The following is a 24,529-nucleotide window of genomic DNA, read 5'->3' as shown; positions in this document are numbered from 1 at the left end:
ATATGTAATGAATAGATGATTTTTATTCTTAGTACTATAAAGTTTTAGGAGCCATGATCAAGCCAACATGGTTACAGATATGCATGAGAAAAATCTGACTCGATGGAAAAAATTTAAAATTTTGAAGAATATATAAGTACTGAGCCAAATAATTCTTCAAATCAAGAAATATTCTGCACTTTGGGAGGCCAAGACAGGCAGATCACCTGAGGTCAGGAGTTCAAGACCAGCCTGGCCAACATGGTGAAAACCTGTCTCTACTAAAAATACAAAAATTAGCTGGGTATAGTGGCAGGTACCTGTATCTCAGCTACTCAAGAGGTTGAGGCACAAGAATTTCTTGAACCTGGGAGGCAGAGGTTGCAGTGAGCCAAGATGGTGTCACTGCACTCCAGCCTGGGCAACAGAGCAAGACTCTGTCAGGGGGAAAAAAAAAAAAAAGGAAGGAAGGAAATATTCTAACAATTCATTGTAAAATTAAACAGAGGAAACATAGCTAGTGATGAGAGGCAAAGGTACCATCTATAGCAATTAAAATGTCAACAATAACATTCATTAATGAGATTTTTGTGAAACCTTTTGCATTCTCCAAAGCTCTAGATAAATGTGAGATTATTGTTCTTCTTTTCAGACCTGTCTCACTATGCTCCAGTCACAGCTACCTCTTCTAGTCTTTAAAATCACCAGGTCCTTTCTGCCCTTCTAGCTTTGCATTTGCTTTTTCCTCTGCTAAGAATGTTCTTTCTTCCAAGTTTTCTACTGGCTTAAAGTCATCTTCAGGTCTCAGATAAAATGCTATCTTCTCAGAGGATCCTGTTTCCTAACCACTGAATCTAACATTACAACACTGACATACATGTGTAGTTACTCTCCAACGTGTCATGCCTTTATTTAGTGTGTGTATGGCACTTTTTAAAGTGTGTACATACATTTTTATTTACCCGTTGACTTGTTTATTGTTTACCTCTCCACTAGAATAAACAACTATTTACTAGTCTCCACATGAGGACTAGGATCATAACCTTCTTGTTCACTGATACAATTCCAAGCACAGATGGCTCAAATTGGCATAGAGTAGTGATATAACCAATATTAGTTGAATAAACGAATAATGATTAGTAAGTTGTCTCTTTTTTTTTTTTTTTTTTTTTTTTTGAGACAGAGTCTTGCTCTGTCGCCCAGGCTGTAGTGCAGTGGCGGGATCTTGGCTCGCTGCAAGCTCCGCCTCCTGGGTTCATGCTATTCTCCTGCCTCAGCCTCCCAAGTAGCTGGGTCTACAGGTGCCCGCCACGACGCCCGGCTCATTTTTTGTATTTTTAGTAGAGACGGGGTTTCACCGTGTTAGCCAGGATGGTCTTGATCTCCTGACCTCATGATCTGCCCGCCTCAGCCTCCCAAAGTGCTGGGATTACAGGCGTGAGCCACAGCGCCCAGCCATCAGTTGGCTCTTTCTATTTGCACATAACTGTACTGAACTGTGCAAGGAACCTGCAAGCATTTCTCTTAACTCCTCTAGTTTTCCTTACTATTCTTAGACTTACTCACATAATTCCCTCACAACTATAAGAATGTGTTGTATTATTCAAATTTACCCTTTCTCCCACTGGCCCTGGAGGACCAACTGTTCCTGGGTCACCTCTGGGACCTCTTTTGCCTTCTTCACCAGGTGGGCCTATCGGACCCTGAATACCATGTGGCCCCTGTTAAAAACAGAAGGACAGTTACCAGAAAGACCCATTCAACCAGTGAATTATAGTTGGAAGTCTCCTTTAACGAAGTCAGTCACAAATTTTAAAGTATATGGAACGATGAGATATTTTCATCTCAAGCTATTATAATTCTCATTATTATTTTAAACCCCTGAGCATTTTGAGCTGTACACTTCTAGACAATACTATGTTCTTCTTATCATTAAAACAATGAAACCTTACTGGTTCCCCTTTTGGGCCAGCTTCTCCTTTGAAACCTGGAACTCCTGGATCACCCTGAAAAAAATATATTGATATTTGTAAGAACCAGGACATTTTGCTAGTCCAATCTGCTCAAATTAGTTACAGTAAATGGGTTTTAAAAATTCTCTCCAGTTGAGTCTGCTTTGCATCAGTAGTATAATATAACCATTTCTAAATGAATGTATGTGAATATGTTAATATGTGTAAATTTTCATAAAATTCAGTATAATTTGGTAGCTGTTTAATTTATAGTGGTCTTTAAGATATTTATTTTTTTAATTATGTTTTTTATCACGTGTAGTAGAATAAATAGAATTATTGAGTTATTACTCAAATTTGAAAATTAAAATTGGAACTATCAATAACTTCTATAGATAAATATATTTAGGCTGTATTTTAGGATGTGAAACTGTTTACCCAGAATCAAAATAATTTTATATTTATGCTATATTTATTGAGAATTTAGCAACTTCAAATAGGGCATTTCACTCTTAGAGTGTTCGAGGGTTTTTCTATAGGTGTGTCTTTAAATACCAACTGTAATTTAGGTTGTAAGAACCGGATTACAAAATTCAAAACTTGGTAAAATCAAATGTGACACTAGCAACATTCATGTTTTAATAAATCTGTCACCAGCACTTAAAGAGAATTTATCAGCATGACCACATTACTTGGAACAGAATTGAAAATATTTGTTTAAATATTTATTTTTATACATCAAGCTAAAAGCTATTAAGCACAACTTCTCAGTTGCTTTATTATGGGTTCATCAAAATATTTTTCTAATAAATAATTTCTGTAAAATATTAAAACATTTAATCTGACATTCAGTCTGATTAATATACTTGAATCAGTCTTTACGAATAACTCTCAAGAAATAGTTGCTGAACCAATTTTTAGCCAAATTGTCATTATAAATTCCTGTTGAAGCTCTATACTTCCTCACACTGGCTTGCATAATATTTTTATAGTATTTATTATTCAATTACTCATAAAAGTCTATGAGGTGAACCATAAAGTTATAACCTTATTATTTTAAATAAAAGAACACTAAAATTTAACATACTGCAATAATGTTCCCACTTAGAATTTAAACATCTACATTGTACCACAATATTTGGCTTTCACAAAGACTCCCATCTTCCCTCATTTGGGTAAGTCACATTATCTATGTTTCATTGCATCACATTACATGTTATTACTCTTGGTAGTTACATTACACTAAAGGATGACAGTTCTTTCAAAGGTCATTACCGGTTGGCCTCGAATTCCCTGAGGACCAGTGCTACCCTGAGGTCCTGGAGATCCAGGAGGCCCTGCCGAGCCAGGAGGACCAGAGGTACCCGGAGAGCCCTATTAAACAGCAAGAGTGATGTGATAAGTAGAGACACAGGTAACAGTCTGGGACCAATGTCTAAAGAATCATGTCCATTTGAGCTTCACATGGCATAAATGCATTACTCACCGTTGGGCCTTTGGCACCAGGAGTACCATCAGTTCCTATTGCACCCTAAAAGGTACATTAAAAGTATATAATGAAATATTAAGCAATATCTAGATACAAATGTGGTAGTAGACAGATGTCCAGCCATCTTCAAAAAGGAAGTAGAAGCATTTTTTAAACATCAGCCACCATTATATCATAAAAATTACTTTTTTGACTAATTCTCTTTTATATAAAATAGGTAAAACTTACAGAGTTGACAAGGGAAACACATTTTTTCACAGTTGTAAGCACTCATTCAGAATTCAGAGAATATATTAAATTTTATATTGCAAAATAGCTAGAAAAAGAGGACTTAAAATGTTCCCAACACATAGAAGTGATATATGCTCAATGGGATGGATATCTTAAATACCCTGACTTGATTATTACACATCTTAGGCATATAACAAAACATTACAGGTATCCCCCTAAATATGTATAAATGTTATGTATCAATAAAAAAAAATAGGTTGAATTTGTTCTGATGTTACAAGAAATGTCCAGCTTTCTGGGCTGGTTCTTAGATATGCCACAAACTTACAGGAAGACCTGGAGAGCCAACTGGACCTGGGGGCCCAGTTTCACCTCTCTGCCCCTGAGGACCTTCAGGGCCTCGCGCCCCTGTAGGACCTGCTTCTCCCTAAAAGGGTGCAAAGGGAAATGTTAATTTAAGAAAAATACAAGAGTGGCATTGTACAAAGTTGACTGCTTATTTGGAATTTTACATTTGAAACCGAAATATTTAAAGAGGCCAAAGAGGATTATAAGAGATATGTGCCCAACCAAGCTTAAGGAGTGCACTCACTTTCCCATTTCCTTCTTAAGGGATGATGCTGGTGGCCTCTTCACTAGGAATATTCTCCATATCCAATCTCCAGTTAGAGAAATCCTACACCAGGGTTAGCTTAAGTTCCCTCTCCTCTGAACCTCCACAAAATCTGGAATTTTTCTTACCACATCTGTCAGAATTTACACTTACTACATATTAAACAGTTAAGATAATCTAAGTTCATAAAGAAAAACTAGAAACCTACACCTCAGGCACACCGAGTTACTCAAAGAATAAGATATTCTTAAATGTTTTTTATTTAAGATATTTATCAAAGAACAGATATTCTTAAATCTGCATGGTTTACTTTTAATATGTTCTTCCATAAATGCTCAGGTTATTCAAGCCCATTTCTGTATAAATAGTGTATACATTCAGACTCTTTAACACAAATCAAATGAGGGAGAAAACCTGACCGACCCACTGTATTTAAAGGGGTTGTTTCTGTTCAAGGTAAAGCTAGACATTTCAAGTCTAGAAATTTACTACACAATTAAAGCTTCATGCAATCATTAGAGGATAAATCATATTATTTTCCAATATTTATAAAGCAACTTAATATCAACTAAAATGTGCTGCAAGATTCAGACAATAGTTTTCCAAATTTGTGAGACTCACTGTAAAACGTCTATGTAAAATTTCATACCATCATTACAGAACAAGAAATTGTTTCCTTGCTATATAAGCAATATAACAAATCATATTTCAGAGTATAAGATTTCAGTTGTAAAATTCAATTCCACTGACCTTCAAGAAAGCATTTATCAGTAAAGTGAAAAACATCTGGACTACAAATGTCTAATCAACTTAATTTTTGGCAACCTTATAAGCAAAATACCATCTATTTTTAAACCAAAGAAACAACACTTCTTTGATAAGAATTAAAAGATATTTTTTAAAATGCAACATTAAAAGCAGAGTGAAGTGGTTAAGGTAACTTAATAGCTCCCTTTATTTCAAGCCAAGATAGTGAGTCCAGCTGGCAAATAAAAATGCCTAGTTGAGTTTTAATTCATATAAACAATAACTTTTAGCATAAGTTTTTCTCATGCAATATTTGGGACATACGTATACTACACATGTATTCTTTGCTTGTCTGAAATTCAAACTTCACTTGGCTTCTGTATTTTATCTTGCTTATTATGTACCTATATGGATCTAATCATAAAGGGGCCTGGAAAACCAAAATTCTAAGCCTTAGGAATCTCATCAGTATCAGTAAAGCATATTGAATCTCTGTTTCACTTCATTGAAATGCAAAGAACTGGATTTAGAAGTTTATTCTTTAGTCAGAGAGCAGAGACCATGGCAGAACTTTGTAGGAAAAGCAGGACCCTGTCCAAAAACAAAGATCCAGGAATTTTATGGTGGAGAGAAGCAGGAAGGAAAAGACAGAAAATTTCTAACAGAAACAGTTTTGCTAGATGTTTGAGTTTTATTAAGCAGTTTTCAGTAGCCAACAACCAGTACCACAAACACCCAGGAGGAGAGAGAAGTAACCAGAGTGAATGGTTGGGTTGTGTAAACAATGATTGCTAGTGAAGTTAAAGTAAATCCCATGAAAGTTGGAGTATAAACCTCTTTCTGCTAATTCATAGATCTGAGAATATTTCCTTAACCAGAACTCAGTTTGGGGCCAGAGGGTCTCACAAAAAGAGGGAAGGGATTTTGCATGTTTTGACAGGGTTATACAGAGAGTCTGGGCCAGAGTCTGTGGTAGTAACATTATTAGGACTTCAGGGAGAAGATCAGATTCAGAGGAGACCCAAGAAGATCCCACCCACTTGAGTTTACACTGAGTTCTCAGTGAACACGGGGAAAGGAATTAAGGCACTGTTTTCAAGCAGCAGCATCCCCATAGCACCGTGTTTGAATATGTCATTAGAGAGAGCCTAAAGAATAATTTGACTTGGTGATCCTCACATTTTCAAGGAATATCTGAAATGTCAGCTACAGACATTTTTCTTCAAATCCAATTTGAGTAGCACAACTAATAAGAAGCATGAACCTACATTTAGGGTGTCCTCTGCATCAGGCTCTACGTGATGGGTTTATGTAGATGATGTCACTTAATCCTCAACAAAATTCCATGAGAAAACAAGGTTTGGAGGGGCCAGGTGACTGTCTGTGACCGCAGTCATTTTTGTACAGCATAATCTTGTGCATAATCTCTTCAGGATGAAGAAAGTCATTGCCAAAGGGAAACACGGCATCGGGGGGAATCAGATGTGTTATATTGCTTATGACTTGAAAGAGGTATTCTAAATTAATTCACCAGTTTATCTAATGTAATCCTAATGTCCTTCTACTGTCATCCTTGAATTTATCTGAAAGTACTGAAAGAACCAATTGTGACGCACTACAAATGTAAGTCATCCCACAGAATACTTTAATCATTCCTACATAGAGAGCCAAATATTCTTCAAGCCCACTCCTTTAATGGCTGCATAGAATTGGGTTGGGGGTCTGGGGGAGTGCCGAGTGATAACAAATGTTAGGTGAAAGAACAGCCTTTTGACAGCATCTAATTTATTTTAACCTACTATTGTTTGGAACTTTCTGCTGTTTATTACTTCCAAGTACTCTGTTCAAGAATAGAGAATAGAGTTCCAATTCAGTTTAAAGCTCCTATTCCTTAGAGCTGTTTTGATTGTCTGGCATTAGAGTCCTAACACATCAGGTTCATTGATATTATAAGGGTACAATTATAAGTGATTCTCCTTTAATTATACTTATACAGTTAATTTTATTTTTTCATTTATCTTTTTCCATGTAATAATGAACAAAGGGCATACTCTAGGCTCTTTCCTTAGTTAAAAGTAACTTCCACACTTTTCAATTAATTAAATGTCATTCTTCACTTTGGGGCTCATGTAATCATGTAGAGTTAAATACTGTATATTAACATTAACATCTTACCTTCATTCCAGGATTTCCTGGAAAACCAGAAGAGCCTGGTATCCCAAGAGGACCCTATTAAAAGAAACCAGAGAAGTAATCAGACATGTATTTAATTAGTATCTAATTAGGTCATTTTAAAGTCTTTGGTGTCATTTTGTATTTGTCACATAAGAATAACCTGCCTTTCACTTTAAAATTACAAAGATAATAGTCTAATTTCATTATAAGTACCTTTCAACATCAATCTAAAGTAATGCTAAAAGACATATCCAAGGTATTAAATATAATTGGATTACTCAAATAGCATATAGGATTAAATCAATCACAAACATAAAGTGTTTCAAACAATTGCCTCTTGAGAGATGTACTTTCTTTGTGTTAATCAAATAATATAGTTTTTAGAAAGTTACATTTTATATCAAAATCTAGTACTTCGTTCTATAAAAATGATGCTTAAGAACCACTTGGAGGCCAGGCGTGGTGGCTCATGCCTGTAATCCCAGCACTTTGGGAGGCCAAGGCAGGCAGATCACCTGAGGTCAGGAGCTGGAGACCAGCCTGGCCAATGTGGTGAAACCCAGTCTCTACTAAAAATACAAAAATTAGCTAGGTGTGATGGCGGGTGCCTATAATCCTGGCTACTTGGGAGGCTGAGGTAGGAGAATTGCTGGAACCTGGAAGGTGGAGGCTGCAGTGAGCTGTGATTGCGCCATTGCACTCCAACCTAGAGTGAGACTCCATCTCAAAAAAAAAAAAAAAAAAAAAAAAAAAAAATTCTGGATATTTTAGAGAGGTTTTTCAGGCAATAACAAGTGGATATTTATATTACCCTCCATTTGGAAAGGCATGCATAGAATTTAAGCCATTGATTAAAAGACTAAATTTAAAAGAAGTGAGTATAAGAGGAATTCTAGTACAGATTATTCTGACTCTTTAAGGACTGTACTTTAATCCCATCAGTTTTGAATTAATAAAAGCCCTTTCAAAGTATACTTATTTTTTCATTCTATGTTTTGTTTCCTACTTAGAGAAACAGGAAGAAAAGATCCCTGGGGCAAATGATTTCAATTACTATAATTATACTTTACTTTTGGCTAATAGCTTTAAATTTTTTTCTTTTATGATCATTCAGTCTTGGCCCATGTTGACCATGAATATTTCCTACAATACCTTCTCTCTTTCCTTCATAATATTTTCTTTCCTTGGTGTTTTGTTAGCATAATTTACCTTGTAGAGCTTGACTCAACTTTTCCTATTGGAGTAAATTAAAATTGTTCCACGGACTATTTATTTAGGAGCATTTTCAGTAGCAACTTTGTGCTCAATTACTACATTAAAAAATGACTATAGATAACATTCTATAAATATATTTGTGCTATTATAAAACACCACTTTTTGGTTTCCTGCAGCAGCTATCCACATTAATGACCCTATGGAATCATCTGTAGAGCTTTAAAAAATACTGATTTCTGAGTCTACCTCTAGAGATTACATTTTAATTGGATTGGACATCAATATTTTTAAGTTTCCAGGTAATTCTAATGTACAGCCAAAGTTGAGAACCACTAATTTCATGATGAACAGATGAAGTTTACTACATGACGCTTACAATATAAGTATGTACATTTTACTAGCAACCAGTGTTAATCATATATGAAATAATTTATTCTAGATACCATTATATCTTCCCTTTAAAAGTCAGGGCACCGCTATTAAAATCACATAATTGATGGGAAAAGCATATGTATAATAAATTGCTCTAAAGTTCAGAAAATAACTTTATGTCTTGAAGCTCTTTTTAAAAATTAAATTAGTTTTATTTTGCTTGTAAAGATATAATTTAAGTGTCCTTGACAGAATAGTAGTAGAGACCTTGATCCACAGCACTGTTTCAACTAAAATCTACTTCAGCTCCACACATCTCTTAGGATCCTTTGTACCTCTGGGTAACTCAGCAGTTAATGAGCAGCAATTGAGGCTATTCACATGGGAGAACTATTGCAAGTAAGGGAATTTAAAAAAGGGCATATGTTTGAAATGTGTCAAATTTAAAATATTTGCCTTTGTTTATAATTTATAATTCATTCTTTGTTTATAATTTACAGATGATTCTTTAGCCTTAGCCATCTTCATTTCATCATCCACATTACCAGGAGATGATCTTTCTGGTCATAAAGTTCCTATGTTTAAAATCTCTGAATGATCTCACATTATTTACAATAGAAAATAACTCAAAAGTCCTTTAAGTGTGTAAGTACAGCTCTTCATGATCTAGAGCTAGTTATTTAGCTAATTTGCAATAGTTAAATAAGTGTCCAGATTTCCATCTTCAAGCGTGAATTAAAGGTTCATAGTTACAGAGGATTACCTATGAAATACTGCAAGATGGTCTGAAGCAAAATACAATAGCCTTGTCCATACCAAGCACAAAAAAGCACAGTATACAAAATATTGGTACACACTGAGACCTCATCATTTCTCATTCCATGTTACACTTTTACTCCCACAGCTGTATCTATTGCCTGTATGTTAAAAATTTCCAAAACTACATTTGAAATTCAAATTTCTATCCTGAGCTCCACTCTTGCAAATCTAATCACAAAATTGAATTTATTTATTCCCATTCTAAACTCAAACTCACAAACGGTATCCTGTTCCTCTTTATTTCCAATTTCAGATAAACTACATCATCCATCAAACACTTTAAACCAGAAATCTACTGGGCCATGTCCATTAGAGTTGTTAGCTCACTGACATGCAGTCGGCCTCTGTTACTACCATAATAAGTTTAGTTCACATCTTTGTAATTTCTTTCTGGAATTATGCCAGTGGTATTCAAACTCATTCTTTATTCTTAGCCGTCTTCATTTTATCTTCAAACATTACCAACAGATTATCCTCTGGTCATAATGTTCTTATGTTTAAAATCCCTGAATGATCTCACATTAACTACTATAGAAAAAAGCTCAAAAACCATTTAACATGGTAAGTATAGTCCTTCATAATCTAGCTCCCGCCTCTCAATCCAATTTTGCCTTCCTAGAACTTTCTGAGCCCACTGTGTTTTCTCATCCATGTATCCTCTGGACAATGTTATATTCTTGCCAATTTTATATATTAAACACTTATCTTTCAGGACTTGACTTGAAAGTTGTTCCCACACCTGAAGTTGTATACTATATTATGGAGTTAACAATTATGTTACATAACAATATTAATATCTCTGTTCCTTAATAGAACAGTGTTGAAGAAGTACTGTGTGTCCATCAGCTTTTTATTCCAAGTGTCTGGAACATGGTGAGTGCTCTGTAAATGTTTTTGAATATACAAATGGAAGAATGCATGAATAAATTAATGAATTAATATGAAAGTAATATAACTCACCATTGGTCCAGGTTTTCCAGGCATACCATGTGCACCTCGTTGTCCCTAATTAAGAGAAAAAGGAGAAGATAGGATAAGATTACATTTTATACTGTATTTTCTCATAATTTATTTGCTTTATAAAAAATTTCCATGTTAAAAATTGAAGAATAAATACTAAAGTTAACTGACAATAACCCTCACTCAGTTAATAGCAATATAAATACATTTACACAGGCTGATATGGTAGTCATAAATGCATCTATCCTTATAGCAATAAGAAATAAAATCAAGATTGAGAAAATGAAACTGATTAAAATGATTCTTTTTACTTTAATGTATCATCTTCTAACATATGAACTCAGAGACAATGAAAATTTGAACACCTCAATATTCTTAATAGCCAGATTAACTCAGAGAAGCAATGTCCAGAAAATAAAACACACAGAAAGAGATAAATGAAGTTATAATGAATCCTGTGGATTTCACCCAGGACTCCCTTAAGTACTGAAGTATTCATCCTGTCAGCTGGAAATATAACCTGCTGATGGCTCACTATTGAGACATTCCCTAGGAATTGCCCTCAGCTAAAGGGAATTAGCTCTCTCAAGACTGCACTCTTTCCTTGGTCAATGCAGGGATACAAAGCATTGGCCCTTATTTGAGACAAGCCTGCAAGAGCCATCTCAGCTCCATAGTTCCCCTGAAGTTGACTGAGATCTCTGTTGCAATTGCAACACAGTTCAATTTCTCCCTCTGACAAACCCTGCTTTTGTTCATTCCTTGAAAAATAGTTTCTAAGAGTACTCACCAATAAATTTCCTGTACTGTATACAAGTCACTTTCCTGAGGCTGTTTCCTAGGAAACCTGACCTAAGACCCTAAGACCATTGATGCCAGAGTGGTTACAAGAAAGCAAACTCTAAAATGGGATTTTTAAGCTGGATTTCCCACTGGTCAGCTGGTGACAGTCGGAGTATGAATCACCCTTGGCATGCTGCGATGGCACAATGGCAAATATTGTCACCAATGGTGAACAGAGATATTTTAAGGGAATGGGCTAGTGGTGCAATATCTTGGGCATTTGAGAAGAATTAAGAAAATAACAATTATAAAGCTGATGGAATTGCATGGGTCTTGTATACTGTGTCTATTGGAGAAAGACACTAAAAGGCTGATGGTGATTAATCACCAGTGCAAGACTCCTTGGCAGCATTTTTTTAAATTCTCATCTTCTGCAACCAGAGAGAAGAAAAAGCTGAATAACAGGCCAAGCACAGGGCTTAATGCAAGACTATGAGAGCTCGTGGGATGGTTGAATTCTCAAACCTAGAAAGTCTGTTATGTCATGGTCAGGGTCCTGGATTGAGAGGAGTGGCATTAGGACATGTGCATCAACACACTGAAGAACTTCAGCTGGGCCTGGTGACTTATGCCTGTAATTCCAGCACTTTGGGAGGCTGAGACTGGAGGATTGCTTGAAGCCAGGAGTTTTAGACCAGCTTGGGCAACAATGTGAGACTCCGTTTCTACAAAAAAAGTTAGCCAGTAATGGTGGTATGCGCCTGTAGTCCCAGCTATTTGGGAGCCTGAGATGAGAGTATCACTTGAGCCCAGGAGTTCAAGGCTACAGTGAGCTATGATTGTGCCACTGCCCTGTAGCCTGGGCAACAGAGTAAGACCCTGTCCTCAAAATTTAAACGAAAAAAAAAAGAACTTTAAAATCTCAGGTCCATCTAAAGTCACTGGGCCTAGAGAAGTGGCCCATTCCCCCCATGAATAGTTGGTACTTCTCTCTTGTTGAAGATGATACCTAAGCTTCTACTTTGGCAGACAACTTAAGCCTCACTTCTGTACACCAGACCAATAACTAGCACTACTACTTTTTAAAAAAGATATCATACACCAAAGCACCTATAAGACCTAAACATTAGGTAGAGGTGGGATCTGAGAAAGAATGTATGGGTCTTGGTCCTGAAGGCACTGTATCAAAAAACAGAACACAAAGTTGGAAACCTTTAATGATGTGGATACACTGTCTCATGATATTACAATTTAACACCCTGGTAAGAACCCTGAGAAATAGTACTAACATGGGAGACAGTTCTTAGAAATGTGGGAAGAGCAATAGCCCATGCTGGGGCAGAAATGTCAGACCTCCCTTGGCAGACAGTAAAAGAAAGCACAGAGAAGTGAGCATACTATATTGATAGATGATGTTAGCCTGGATAAGCCAATAGTTGACTATATTCTATAATATCCTCTATATCCCCTTAGGACACTGTGCTTACTAAACTGATACAGAATGGGCTGGTGAGAGGGTCTTGCACTTTCCAAATCAGGGCCTTGAATTTGGTACTGTTGAGTAGCTCTGAGTCGGTCGTCCTCTATGGGCTGGAGGTAATAGCAGAGACAGTGTAAACCTGGGATTGCTAAGAGTAATGGTGATGATCGGATCTTGAAATAATAGAGGAAAGGTGACAGTCCTTAACTCTCTAAAGCAAAGTAGGTGTAAAGTAATGAACTATAAGTTTGAAATATTAGTCAGCATAGCCTGACCTGATTCAGAGAGTTGTGAAAGGAATAATTAGAATATGCCTCCTATACAGATTCAAGTTACATAAATAGTCTGCAAGAGTATTTCTCAATCTGTATAATTAAAATGAATCAAAGACAGGTGATCAGGAGACTCAGCTCTTTCGAAGAGTGCACTCAGAGTACCCACCTTTTAGGAGTATGAGGAACATAAATAAAATGCTTGGAAGAATTCTTGGCATACAATAAGGTTTTGATAAATGTTTCTTATTATTGTAATTTTATTAGTATATCCAAGTTTGTGTTTTTCTATGGACTATATTCCAAGCTGCTATATGTATTCATTATTTTCTTAATTTTTGTATTAAAGTAGACAACAAATGTACTGTGGCTGTATGTTAACATTAAAAGCAAAGGGAAGGTTGTTCAAGAATTCTCTGTACTTTATTTTCAACTTTTCTGTAAAACTGACTTTATTCCAAAAGAAAAAGAAAAAAAAAAAAAGGTGACCAGTACTGTTAATTTCATTTAAAAGGCAAGTTCAGTAAACTAAATCTAAAAATGAATTGAAATATACATCTCAGCAGTATAAGTAAAAGCAGATATACTTACAGGAGCACCCTGTGGCCCAAGTCTCCCTCTCTCTCCTGGCATTCCCCTCGGACCCTATGACGATAGAGAAGAAATATCTCTTGAAGCACCTAATTTGAAATGTAGGGTAGTCTGACTACCCCACTCAATCCAATTGAGACTCAAGATAATTGGCCACCAAGCAATAGTATTTCCAGGGGCAATGTTGGGTTTGAAAAACTCTCCCCATTTGGAGATAAATAACCTATCACCCCTTACATAGATAGATTTCACTTAACCTGGCTTTAATGGGCTAAATCTACAATAATCTTGATTTGATCACTGTGTATAGAAAAAGAATAAGGGCATTCAACTGGTAAGAGAAACAATGAAATGTTGAAAGCCTTTGCTGTTAGAAGGGCTCAACTCTCTTGTGCTTGTCTATCAGCTAGTAATCAAGATTATTTTACCAGCCAACTTACGTTCTCCATTTATTTTTACTTTTCATTAAAAAATTCTCTTGTTATAATCTAAAAGACAAGGAAATATAACCTTAGAAATTTAAGAAACAAGAAAACCAGCACATACCAGAGGACCCATGGCACCCATTGAACCAGTGGGGCCAGCTTCACCCTAAAACAAAAATGAGAATACATTACAGTATGAGAAGCCTATAACTGATACTCACATCACTTTGCTCTGTGTGTGTAATTTTAAAAGCATATTTTCAAAGAGGGCATATGAAAGATGTACTTTTGACATAGGATCTCAGAATGTTGTTCTATTACTTCTTCTCCAAATGCAATAGTAGTATAGTTTTAAATAAATATATATAAATTAATATTGGGGACTTAAGAGTGATGGAAACTATCATACCTAGCCGCAGTAACTAGTCTCAGGAAAGGACTTATCTATGTCTGATATGTCTCAAGTAAAACTTTACAAAGCTAAAATTGATTGTAATATTATCTTAAGATCTATTCTAGGAGACTTAGAAATAAAAAATTTGAAAGTCAAATGATTTCCACATTAGGTCATGATGTTTTCCACTAAAAATTCTGTTATACTTCCCTGATGTTTTTTCTGCCTGTAGAAATACAAATAAATTTTGAGAAGAAACAATGGGTAGAGGGTCTTGGTATTAAAGGAGTACTCAATAATGGGACTAATGAACTATCTAAATCTTTCAGATATTTTTTAAGACAAAAAATGAATGATTGTATTTTAGAAGATAGATTACAGTGCCATCTTCATATGAAGACAACACCCGTCCTACATTGGCAGACACCCAGTGCCATGGAGGCTGTTCTTGGAGGCATATTAAGTCATGTCATGGTAAAGCCGTTGCCACTCATCTTTGAAAAATTACGTTTATTTACCTAACCATTTATTTATAGCCCTCTCTCCTGCTGAATTAAGATGGTTCTGAAAAATGTGTAAACATTTGAAGCAAAACTAAGAAGCCAAAGTGAGGTTACAGTGAGATAATTATAAGATTACCTTGGAACCAGGTGCTCCAACTTCGCCTTTAGGGCCTTCAAGACCTTTGTGTCCCTGAGAAGAAAAATATAAATTTGTATTTGTATCCTGTTTTTTTTCAATTCTCAAAGGCATAAAAGAAGAACCAAAAATAAGCTTGCAGAAATTGCCTTATAAAAATGAATCTCAAATTTAAAGTTGTTGCTTAAAATATTTTCAAATTCTCAACCTATTCTGAAAGCTTATTCAAGGAAAATTAGAGTTTTCGCCTTTAAATAACATTTTCAGCTTGCAATGTTCTCACCCTTCAAACATTTGTGACTTTGTAGAAATTTAATCTGTAGCTACAAATAAAAAACTTACAGTGGCTTTAGAGGAAACACAAAACTACAGAGTTCATATAGTTATAAAATATCATTTGTATTCAAGGTGAATGTTCAAAATACTTAATAATGAGTATAGCAGCAGACCAGACATCTTAATCAAAATCTCAATTACTCAAAACAGAGGCCAGTGTATATTGATTGAAAATCACTATTTGATATTATGACAAATAGATTAGATAGATGATAGATTCTACATACGTAAACAATATATAATAGTTACATCGTAATTATCTTCAGTAATAAAAAAAGGCATTCTATTGCTTTCCAAGTCTAGGTAGACTGGGCCCCTTCTGTGACCTAGTACTCTCTATCTCTACCACGTCACCTCTTCCACTATATAGGAATTGCCTAAATTTTCATCCGTATTCCCCATTAGCCTGAAGCTTCAGGTCAGAGATTTTTCTCATTCATCACTGTATCCTCTTTTGTAGCATAGTGTCCAGTACACAGTAAGAACTCAAAATATATTTCTTTATTGAATCAAATTAAACCCAAAGGAAATGTATAAAAAACTTATGATTTCAGTAACCACAGATAAATACTGCTACCATAGACAGTTAAGGACAATCAACAAATTGACTAGTAAAGATTTTGAAGGTAATGCTCCCCAGAGCCTATTCACTAAACTACAGTATCTGAGAGGATTACAATAGATTGAACTTACTCGGTGACCCTTCAGACCTGGAAGACCAGGAGCCCCAGGAAAGCCACGAGCTCCCTGGAAGGAAAACATAGATAAGGCATTTTAGAGTCAATAAGGATGCAAAATTCCTTAATATATCATTTTCTACAAAAAATAGCTAGTACACAGTTTTCCAGCAACATATTAAGAAGAAGAAGAACAACAAAAAGCAATATACCTTTATCTGTCAAAATATATCTGGGTGACCAATATTAGCAAAGTAAATATGCTGTTAGAAATGGAAACATGACTTATACAAGGATACAAATTAATACCAGGTATTGAGTTAATGACATTTAAAATTTTTCACATGACATCACTGTGTTATAATTATTAGTAAAAACAAAATATAAGCATGAATCAATATGTCCAATATGAGAATTGACTATACCAAGGTAGAGAAAAAATATTCAGGAAAGAAATTCGAGATAAAAATATCCTTTTCTTTCTTTATTGTGCTTTATTTATGGTACAACATTAAATGCCTTTGTAGCAAACCAATGTTTTTATTTTCTATGAATTTCTGAATATTGGCAGCAGAATATGATGGGAAGAATAGTATTATAATGTGGTCAGGAATTTTTAAAATAAATTGTTTAGGAGAAACTTTGTGGATTTATAATTATTTTTAAAGCTAAATGAATAAACAAAATATCCAACAGAAAAGAAAGTCAAGAAATATGAGAATGCTTTGTTTCTTGACTAAATAATTAATTTCTGCAAATTCTATGTAGCTTTCACCTAAACACATTAAATAAAAAACAACAGAAATACCACAGAAAATCAAATCCAGTGGTACAATTACTTTGAAATGATGCATGAAAGTTTTTTTATACCGTCTTAAAATAGATACCAAGCTAGTGACTTACTTATTTACTTATTATCATGGCCTACATTAATTTGATTTTGCATTGAATTGGCATTACCACTGTCGCCAGTATATTTAGCACCTTGATAGCATTGATTGATATTATCACGTATTGATTATTATTGTTAATTTATGTATAGCTGGCAATTAGCCTTATGTTTGGTTAATGGACATTCAATGAATAATCATTGGATAAACAACTGAATAAAGAAATGGTTTAGTATTTCTTACTTTCATAGTCCTTTAACCTTTCCTAAGGAACTTCTCTTGTCCTAGCATGATCTTACACAGATAACAAAATCCTTCTGCTCTGCAAATCATAGGTTTCATTCACTATTTCTAAACGGTTGAATAAGAACTCAATGAATGAAATTCATATAACAAAATCAAAGCAATAATTCCTCTGTGACCTCTTGAAAGAAAATTATTTCTTTAGTGTTTTAGAGGGTTATCACAGTAGGGGTAAAACAAATCATGCTCTCTGAACAAATGAAGTCCCATTAATTCTTCTGTTTACACAACCCTGCTCAAGAATTATTTCACATCAAGAACTCCCGTTAAGTCTTCAACTTAAGGCCTCATTTTACAGAGATTTGTCTCCTCTCCATCCTTAGCAGGCAACTTAGTGCAGACCCATCTAAGCCTATAGGAGAATTGCTGAGCTATGTTATTTCAAATAATTAGTTAACTTCAGTTTTTATGGTCTGCAAGGGAAATTCTCATGTGATTACATATCCCTAATGTAACAAGAAAATGAACCAGATGTCCTAATGCTCATAAAAAATTCTCATTCTGCTGACCCAGGACTTTCATTACAGCGCAATCACACATTGCACTGAGCTTGCACAGTGCATCTGTGGTGTGCTGGCGGGGCACCCTTCCTCCCCATGGAGGGCCCACACTGTGAGCATGAGCAAGAGTGCAGCAGGACTTGGGAAGTTCAAACCTGGATGGGTTGAAAAGGACATCTGTGCTAATGATTAAACCTCATGCCTTTGTCTGCATTTATTTCCCAGGCTGATGGAGGAGGAAAGAAAGCAGGGAGTTGGGAAACTGGTTTATGTTTGCAACCAAATAATCCTTTGAGCCTTGTAAATTTCCCTTAAAAGACAAGGGAGCATTCATTTGTTTAAAACATTTCCTAGCACTGAACCTCATCAATTTTCAGAAAGTAAACAGAAAGTAATGTGGTACTGTTGATTGTATTGAGTGGTAGAAACATAATGAAATTATAGAAAATATAATAAATAGGAGAGTGAATGTTTAGGCTATTGGGCAGGAGAAACCCAAGAAGTAGGAATGCTTGAGGAAGATTTTTGCTTGCTTATCATACTCTAATTTTCCCCATGGCCAGTTTAACACATTCTAGAAGAGGGCCTGGCAAAGCAATTTGAGTGATGAGAGACAGGTGGGTTCAGAGAATGGCCAAGGGGCCAGGTCTTGGATTCTGGTGGAGTAGTTGCCAGGGGTCTATTCTTTTAGGGAGCCAAAGGGGAAGAAAACAGCTGTGTTAGGAGGGCTGGAAATCAGTGTATATTGTCATATGATTTTAGGACCCAGAACATTAATCAAGAATTTCAGCCAAAATTACGGTTTGGGGAGCAGCCAAAGAGGCATCTCGTCCATAATTTATTGTCCCTAGTTGATAAAAAACAAGGCAACAAGCTTTTCTTCAAGCTATTGTTTAGACATATGTGACAATATAAAGTAAAAATACTAAAAGGATTTTAAAAAGCTAAAATAGGATTGAAGTGTGAACTGTAAATAGGTCAAGCTGGTAACTCATTTTATGAAAAAAACAAACTATTTTTTCTGAATTTTCTGAGGATTTGATACTCAGTTTGGAGGGTATTCATGTTATATTCGATATACTTCTCTAGCTCCAGAAGGCGTATTTATGGTGCCAATGTAAAGCAGAGCCATCACTCTGGCAAAATGTCCTGTGACATTTCACATTTTTACAGAAACAAACAATGCTTGTTTGTCTCCATTTACTTACTGCCTGATACATGTGCATACAGAGAATTGCAATTTAATTCAATGTTCTTTATTTTTCAAAGTTTGCCTTATGTTGAGTATAAACTTACCGGAGATCCTGCAAATCCCACTTCACCAGGATTTCCATTTCTGCCAGGTTCACCCTTTATGGAAAAAATGTAGGAGATTGGGGAGGCAAAAGTGATTAAAAGGTTCTTCTTTGAAACTAAATGATAAATTACTGATAAAACAGCCTTCTTTAGAAAGCTAATGTGCAATTCTCTAAACAGTGCAAAAAAAATAAAATAAAAATAGGCTCTATTCCCTATATTCCTGATAGTACTCGATTCTATCAGGTTAGTCTGTGACTTTCATTAATTTATCCAGAAGAATAAATTGTTGAAAATTTTCCTGGTCTGATCTAGCTCACTATTTTATGAATATCAAAATTTATACACACAAACATACATGTATGCTATAGGATATATACTATAGAATTCTATATGATCACATGACACTGAATTAAAGTATTGCTTGTTAAAATACTACTTTCCATTTCTTTCCTGTGGTTAAAAAGAAAGGACTACCAGAAATACGTGCTCTATAGCCAAATTCAATGTAACCTGTTTAAATGAATCTTATGACTCACAAAGAGAAAATATTTATTAATACTTGGTTTAGTATCACATAGAAATTAATGGCCTACCCATAATTTGATCCTCAACTTTGGTACAACTAAGAAAAGAATCTAGAAATATAAGTCTGCTATTGCACACTGTTCTCTGATTACACGTCCTTAATGTTAAAATCTGGAGTTGGGTCTTAACTTTAATTAAAAATCCAATTGAAGAAATCATTTTTTCATCATTGGGGAGCCATATTGGCACTATACTACTAACACATTTTAAAAATTCCTTTTATATAAGACCTCATAATGATGTATTCCATCAAAGCAATATATTTTTTATTTCAGATAATTTCAGTGGTTCCACTAGGAAAGGTTTTTGCTACTGTGACAACAAGCCTAGCATCTAATGGAGAAATCTTAACAAAAACCCAGGGAATGCAGGAAGAGACAGTAGTACCTAATAATACAATACTATGCAAATTAAGAGCCCCTTTTAGATACTTGTAAACTTCTATTCTGAGTTCTTCTGTTTACATTGAATTCAATGGAAGCTAAAAGGGTGGGGAAATGTAATGGAAATTAATACAGAACATTCTTTTTAACATTGTAACTCCTTCGCCTCTTCAAAACCTGACTGGAAAATGAGGAAAGGTAGCTTACATCTTCCCCAGGTTTACCAGGAGGGCCCTCTGGTCCACGTGTACCAATCGGACCCTAATAACAAAACAAAAGGAAAAAAAGAATATTTACCTTTACTTACCAATAATATAATTCAAAATATTGAGACAAATGAAATGTCACAATTTTATTGAGACGAATGAAAATAATAAATATTGTTGAAAAAGAGAAAACAGTTTTATTAATGTTTTGAATTTTTTGTTGCATCCCTCAGATCATGTGCTTAACAAGAAAAAAAGTGTAATTGCATGAATGCAAATCACTCAGCACTGTCTAATGATCATAATCAGTCTTTGAATTTAAATATTCTGCTACGAGAAACATATAACTTAAGAACGGGTCATAGAACAGGACTCCCAAACTGGATTGTTATTTCTTCCTACATTAGGGAGGACCTGGGAAGATAAATTAACTCAGTATTTGACATCATTATAATGGTGGACCCAAATGTAACTGGGTCTACATGCTTACTTGACATTTACCATTGGTCCAGGATCACCAGGTTCACCAGGAGGTCCTGTAGGTCCTGCACCACCCTACAATTGAGAACAAAGTATATATACAAACCAAGGAAAAATAGAATATTAAATCCTGTGCTCTCTCAATATACAGTGTAATTGTTCAGACAGCTGGCTCTGCCATCTTCCAGCTGTGTGACTTTGGGCAAGTTACTTAATCTGTCTATAACTGTTTCTTAAAGTGTAAAATCAGAATAATATTGGTACTTACCTTATTGGGCTGTTATGGCTGCTTAAGTGATTAATGTATGTTAAGAACCTAGAATAGTGCTGGCACAGAGTGCGTGAGTGCTCAATCAGTGGCAGTTCTCCTCATCAACATCATCATCATCACCATCATCAACTACCTTTTCTATTCACTGATTGCTTGAAGTAAAACTCCACACACATGATAATGACAATGTGGTAATCTTGACTGAACTAAAGGTTATTTTCATTCTTTCTTTTAAAATACTATTTTCTGATGCCTGTTGAATTGCTACAAAAAATAAAAATAGCTCTACATCACTATTTTACTGGCATCTGATAGGCATTTTAAAAGTATATTGCATTACGTTCTTCCTAAAGATCCCATGGAACAAACATCTTAATTCCTATTTCTAATAATATCACATGGGGATTGCCTCCTACGATCTGATTTCATAGCTTCAGAGTTGGCATATAACCAATTATGAACATTTTCATGACATAACATAATGAATTTCTTCAGACGCAAAGGCATGTAATCTTGTTATCGGAGGTCAGTCACATAAAGAAATCAGATGATAAAAATTTATCCCAATAAACTTTGCAAAAACATGCTGTATATATTTCTAAATAAAAACTCTTTAATATATCCTATTTGAAGTGAGCATTACAATATAAAATTTTAAAACCAGCCAAAAGCAGTCATGTCACAGAGACCTTATGTAATATATGTGTGTATCTTTTTCCTATAGTATGTAACTTAATTATAAAGAGACTTACTTGCTGTCCTTGTAAACCTTGTGGTCCCCTTGGGCCAACAGGACCCTTAAAAACAAATGAGGAGAAATGTTGCATAGTACTCATGACAATTCAGTCAAATATTTCAAAAATGTTGAATCATCTCTAGAATCTGGAAAAGTGAAGCTTTGACAAAGGGGGATGATGACATTCTCCATCTGCACTCATTTGGAAGGCAGCTAAATTCAAGATTAAAGCTTGGACAACATTTGGGATGATTTTATACATACCCTCAGTGTTATAAAGAGAAATGAGCCATATGTCTGTACACACCCCTTGTCTTTAGAACAAGAACACTTGCGTGTTTAATGGATGCTTCTGTTAATGAGAACATCCGAATAAAGAAAAATCTTAGCAGACATAAGTTAGTTCTCAAACTGCCTATTTAATTCTACAGATTCACAGCAGATAATTCTTATAACTTAAATAAGTTGAATTAAAGGTAGATGAAACGTCAACAATAATGACTAGATTATATTAAATATGAGTTGAAAATGATCTGGGGCACTGAGTTTCCTGGGTGATTTCTTTCTTTCACAACATTGATTGAAACTATCCACACAGGCTTTCCTCATTTAAACATGAAATCGTTCCACTGAGGCATAACAAAAGGAAGAAAACAAAAATGCGATTTTAGAACATTTATTATTATAAGTCTATTAGAGAAAACAAAAATGAGATTTTAGAACATTGATTATTATATGTCTATTACTATTTTTAAATATCATACTTTTAAAAAGTAGAATAAATTAAAATCAAATTTATTCTTATGGCAAAATTTTAAATTTTTATTTTGAATGGAACATATAGTAAGAAAAGCTCCATTTAAAATTACATATGTAATTTAAACTCCAAATGGATAAAAACATGAAACTCAAAAAAAAATCCCAAAAGAATCACTAAATGATGCCATATTACTAGTAACTTTAAAAATATACAAATAATATTTAAAATGCTCATAATGCTGGCCTTAAGGATGGATAGTAGGGGTGGTTATCTATGAGGTCTGATTTTGCACTTCTTATTGCCTGAAATTCTATTAACCTGGAATTATTTTGAATTATGTTATAAGCAATAAAATATGGAGAGTTGGTTTTAAAAGTGTTAATTTAGTCAATAAAATTGCATTGCTCCAAATATCCAGGAAAAAAATGGGAGTCTTTCTGATGTTGAAGAAATTCAAAAGAGGATAAGAATGTTGAGAAGACCCAGCCAGGAAACCATAGAGCTGTTGGAATAAGGCAGCCAGAGGATATTAAGTAGAAAATAATAAAAATGAAAATAGCAAAACATCTCATTTTAAAGTTTTACCAAACCACTGTTTCTAACAGCACCATAAAATAGTTTTGTTTTCTATTAATAAATCTATAGGTTTTATTATTGTGATTGTGGTTATATGTCTTAAACTCCTTTATTTTCTTCCAATATTAAATAAAATATACAGATAGACCTTTATTAATGTCAGCAAAAAGTTTGCATAATTATGAATGAAACATGCTGGGCTTTTAACTGGCACACAGTAGAGTAAATAAATTAAATGAATGAATGAATGAATGAGTGTGTTTAAGAAGATGCATGTTATTCTTTGACTAGTTAACTCAAGATTCTCTATTTAAAATAATTTTTTCACTGAAGTACTTCAATGATCAGTAAAATGTATGCTTACCACAGAGCCAGGCATTAGTCCTACTTGACTCCCAAGTCCAGATTTTTCATCCAACCCAGCCATTTGAGCTGAAAACGGCTGTAAAAGCAATGTGTTGACATTATTTCTACAGTAAAAGACATACATCAACATCCTTTTCATATGGATAAATGGACACTCTCTGGAATTCTTATAGAATGCCTCTTCTAACAGCCATTCTAAGTGTTTGATTTTAAAGCTTGGAAAAAGACTTAAGTTGTTTTGATTGTTTCTGCCTTTGACCATTCTTTCCCAGAGTATTTTATAAGTATGTTGCTCCAGAGCAATTTCTGCAACGTGGCAAATGTCTGATACTTGATAAAAACATGGGTTGTTCTGATAATCACTAGCCAGTCTAATTGATTGCAGGTTTAAGTCTCTTTAACTGATTTCTTCCCACAGTTAGACACGCCAAACATCTAAACAAAACCTAAAAGATGCCTTTAGAACATTTGTCCTAAAGATTCCAGATTCCATTTTGGACTATTTTTGGATGATATTCTTTGTTTGTTCAATGCCCAGTAAACTTTAAATTATATTTACGTAAGTTGATAAAACTTCTTTTTTTTTGAGACAGTCTCGCTCTGTCGCCCAGGCCGGAGTGTAGTGGTCGGATCTCAGCTCACTGCAGGCTCCGCCTCCCGGGTTTACGCCATTCTCCTGCCTCAGCCTCCCGAGTAGCTGGGACTACAGGCGCCCGCCGCCTCGCACGGGTACTTTTCTTTTGTATTTTTTTTTTTTAGTAGAGACGGGGTTTCACCGTGTTAGCCAGGATGGTCTCGATCTCCTGACCTCGTGATCCTCCCGTCTCGGCCTCCCAAAGTGCTGGGATTACAGGCGTGAGCCACCGCGCCCGGCCGATAAAACTTTTATAGTCCTTTTAATTAATCCCTGACTGTTCCAAGATCGGAAACAGTTTGACCTACTCTCTTTCACAATTAAAAAACCCTAGTAATCAAACTGACCAAAATTGTTCATATACATTTTAGTAGTCACATTAGTTTCCAAA

At 35.0% G+C, this 24,529-nt stretch overlaps 1 protein-coding gene across 1 annotated transcript in view; it reads right to left on the bottom strand.

Annotated features, from left to right (window-relative positions):
• COL5A2 (collagen, type V, alpha 2) overlaps positions 1-24,529 on the bottom strand; it is a 156,133-nt gene that overhangs the window by 40,076 nt on the left and 91,528 nt on the right. Inside the window, exons 8-23 of the mRNA XM_011974261.1 lie at positions 23,503-23,580; positions 21,819-21,863; positions 20,817-20,870; positions 20,317-20,370; positions 19,139-19,192; positions 16,166-16,219; positions 15,137-15,190; positions 14,225-14,269; positions 13,679-13,732; positions 10,553-10,597; positions 7,187-7,240; positions 3,980-4,078; positions 3,418-3,462; positions 3,207-3,305; positions 1,932-1,985; positions 1,593-1,700 (exon numbers count right to left, since the gene is read on the bottom strand). Coding sequence (XP_011829651.1) covers positions 1,593-1,700; positions 1,932-1,985; positions 3,207-3,305; positions 3,418-3,462; positions 3,980-4,078; positions 7,187-7,240; positions 10,553-10,597; positions 13,679-13,732; positions 14,225-14,269; positions 15,137-15,190; positions 16,166-16,219; positions 19,139-19,192; positions 20,317-20,370; positions 20,817-20,870; positions 21,819-21,863; positions 23,503-23,580 — 996 coding nt within the window. The remainder of the gene's footprint in view (positions 1-1,592; positions 1,701-1,931; positions 1,986-3,206; positions 3,306-3,417; positions 3,463-3,979; positions 4,079-7,186; positions 7,241-10,552; positions 10,598-13,678; positions 13,733-14,224; positions 14,270-15,136; positions 15,191-16,165; positions 16,220-19,138; positions 19,193-20,316; positions 20,371-20,816; positions 20,871-21,818; positions 21,864-23,502; positions 23,581-24,529) is intronic.

Source organism: Mandrillus leucophaeus, unplaced genomic scaffold, assembly GCF_000951045.1.
Source record: "Mandrillus leucophaeus isolate KB7577 unplaced genomic scaffold, Mleu.le_1.0 Scaffold143, whole genome shotgun sequence".
NCBI classification, from domain to species: Eukaryota; Metazoa; Chordata; class Mammalia; order Primates; family Cercopithecidae; genus Mandrillus; species Mandrillus leucophaeus.
This window is presented reverse-complemented; position numbering and strand designations above follow the sequence as displayed.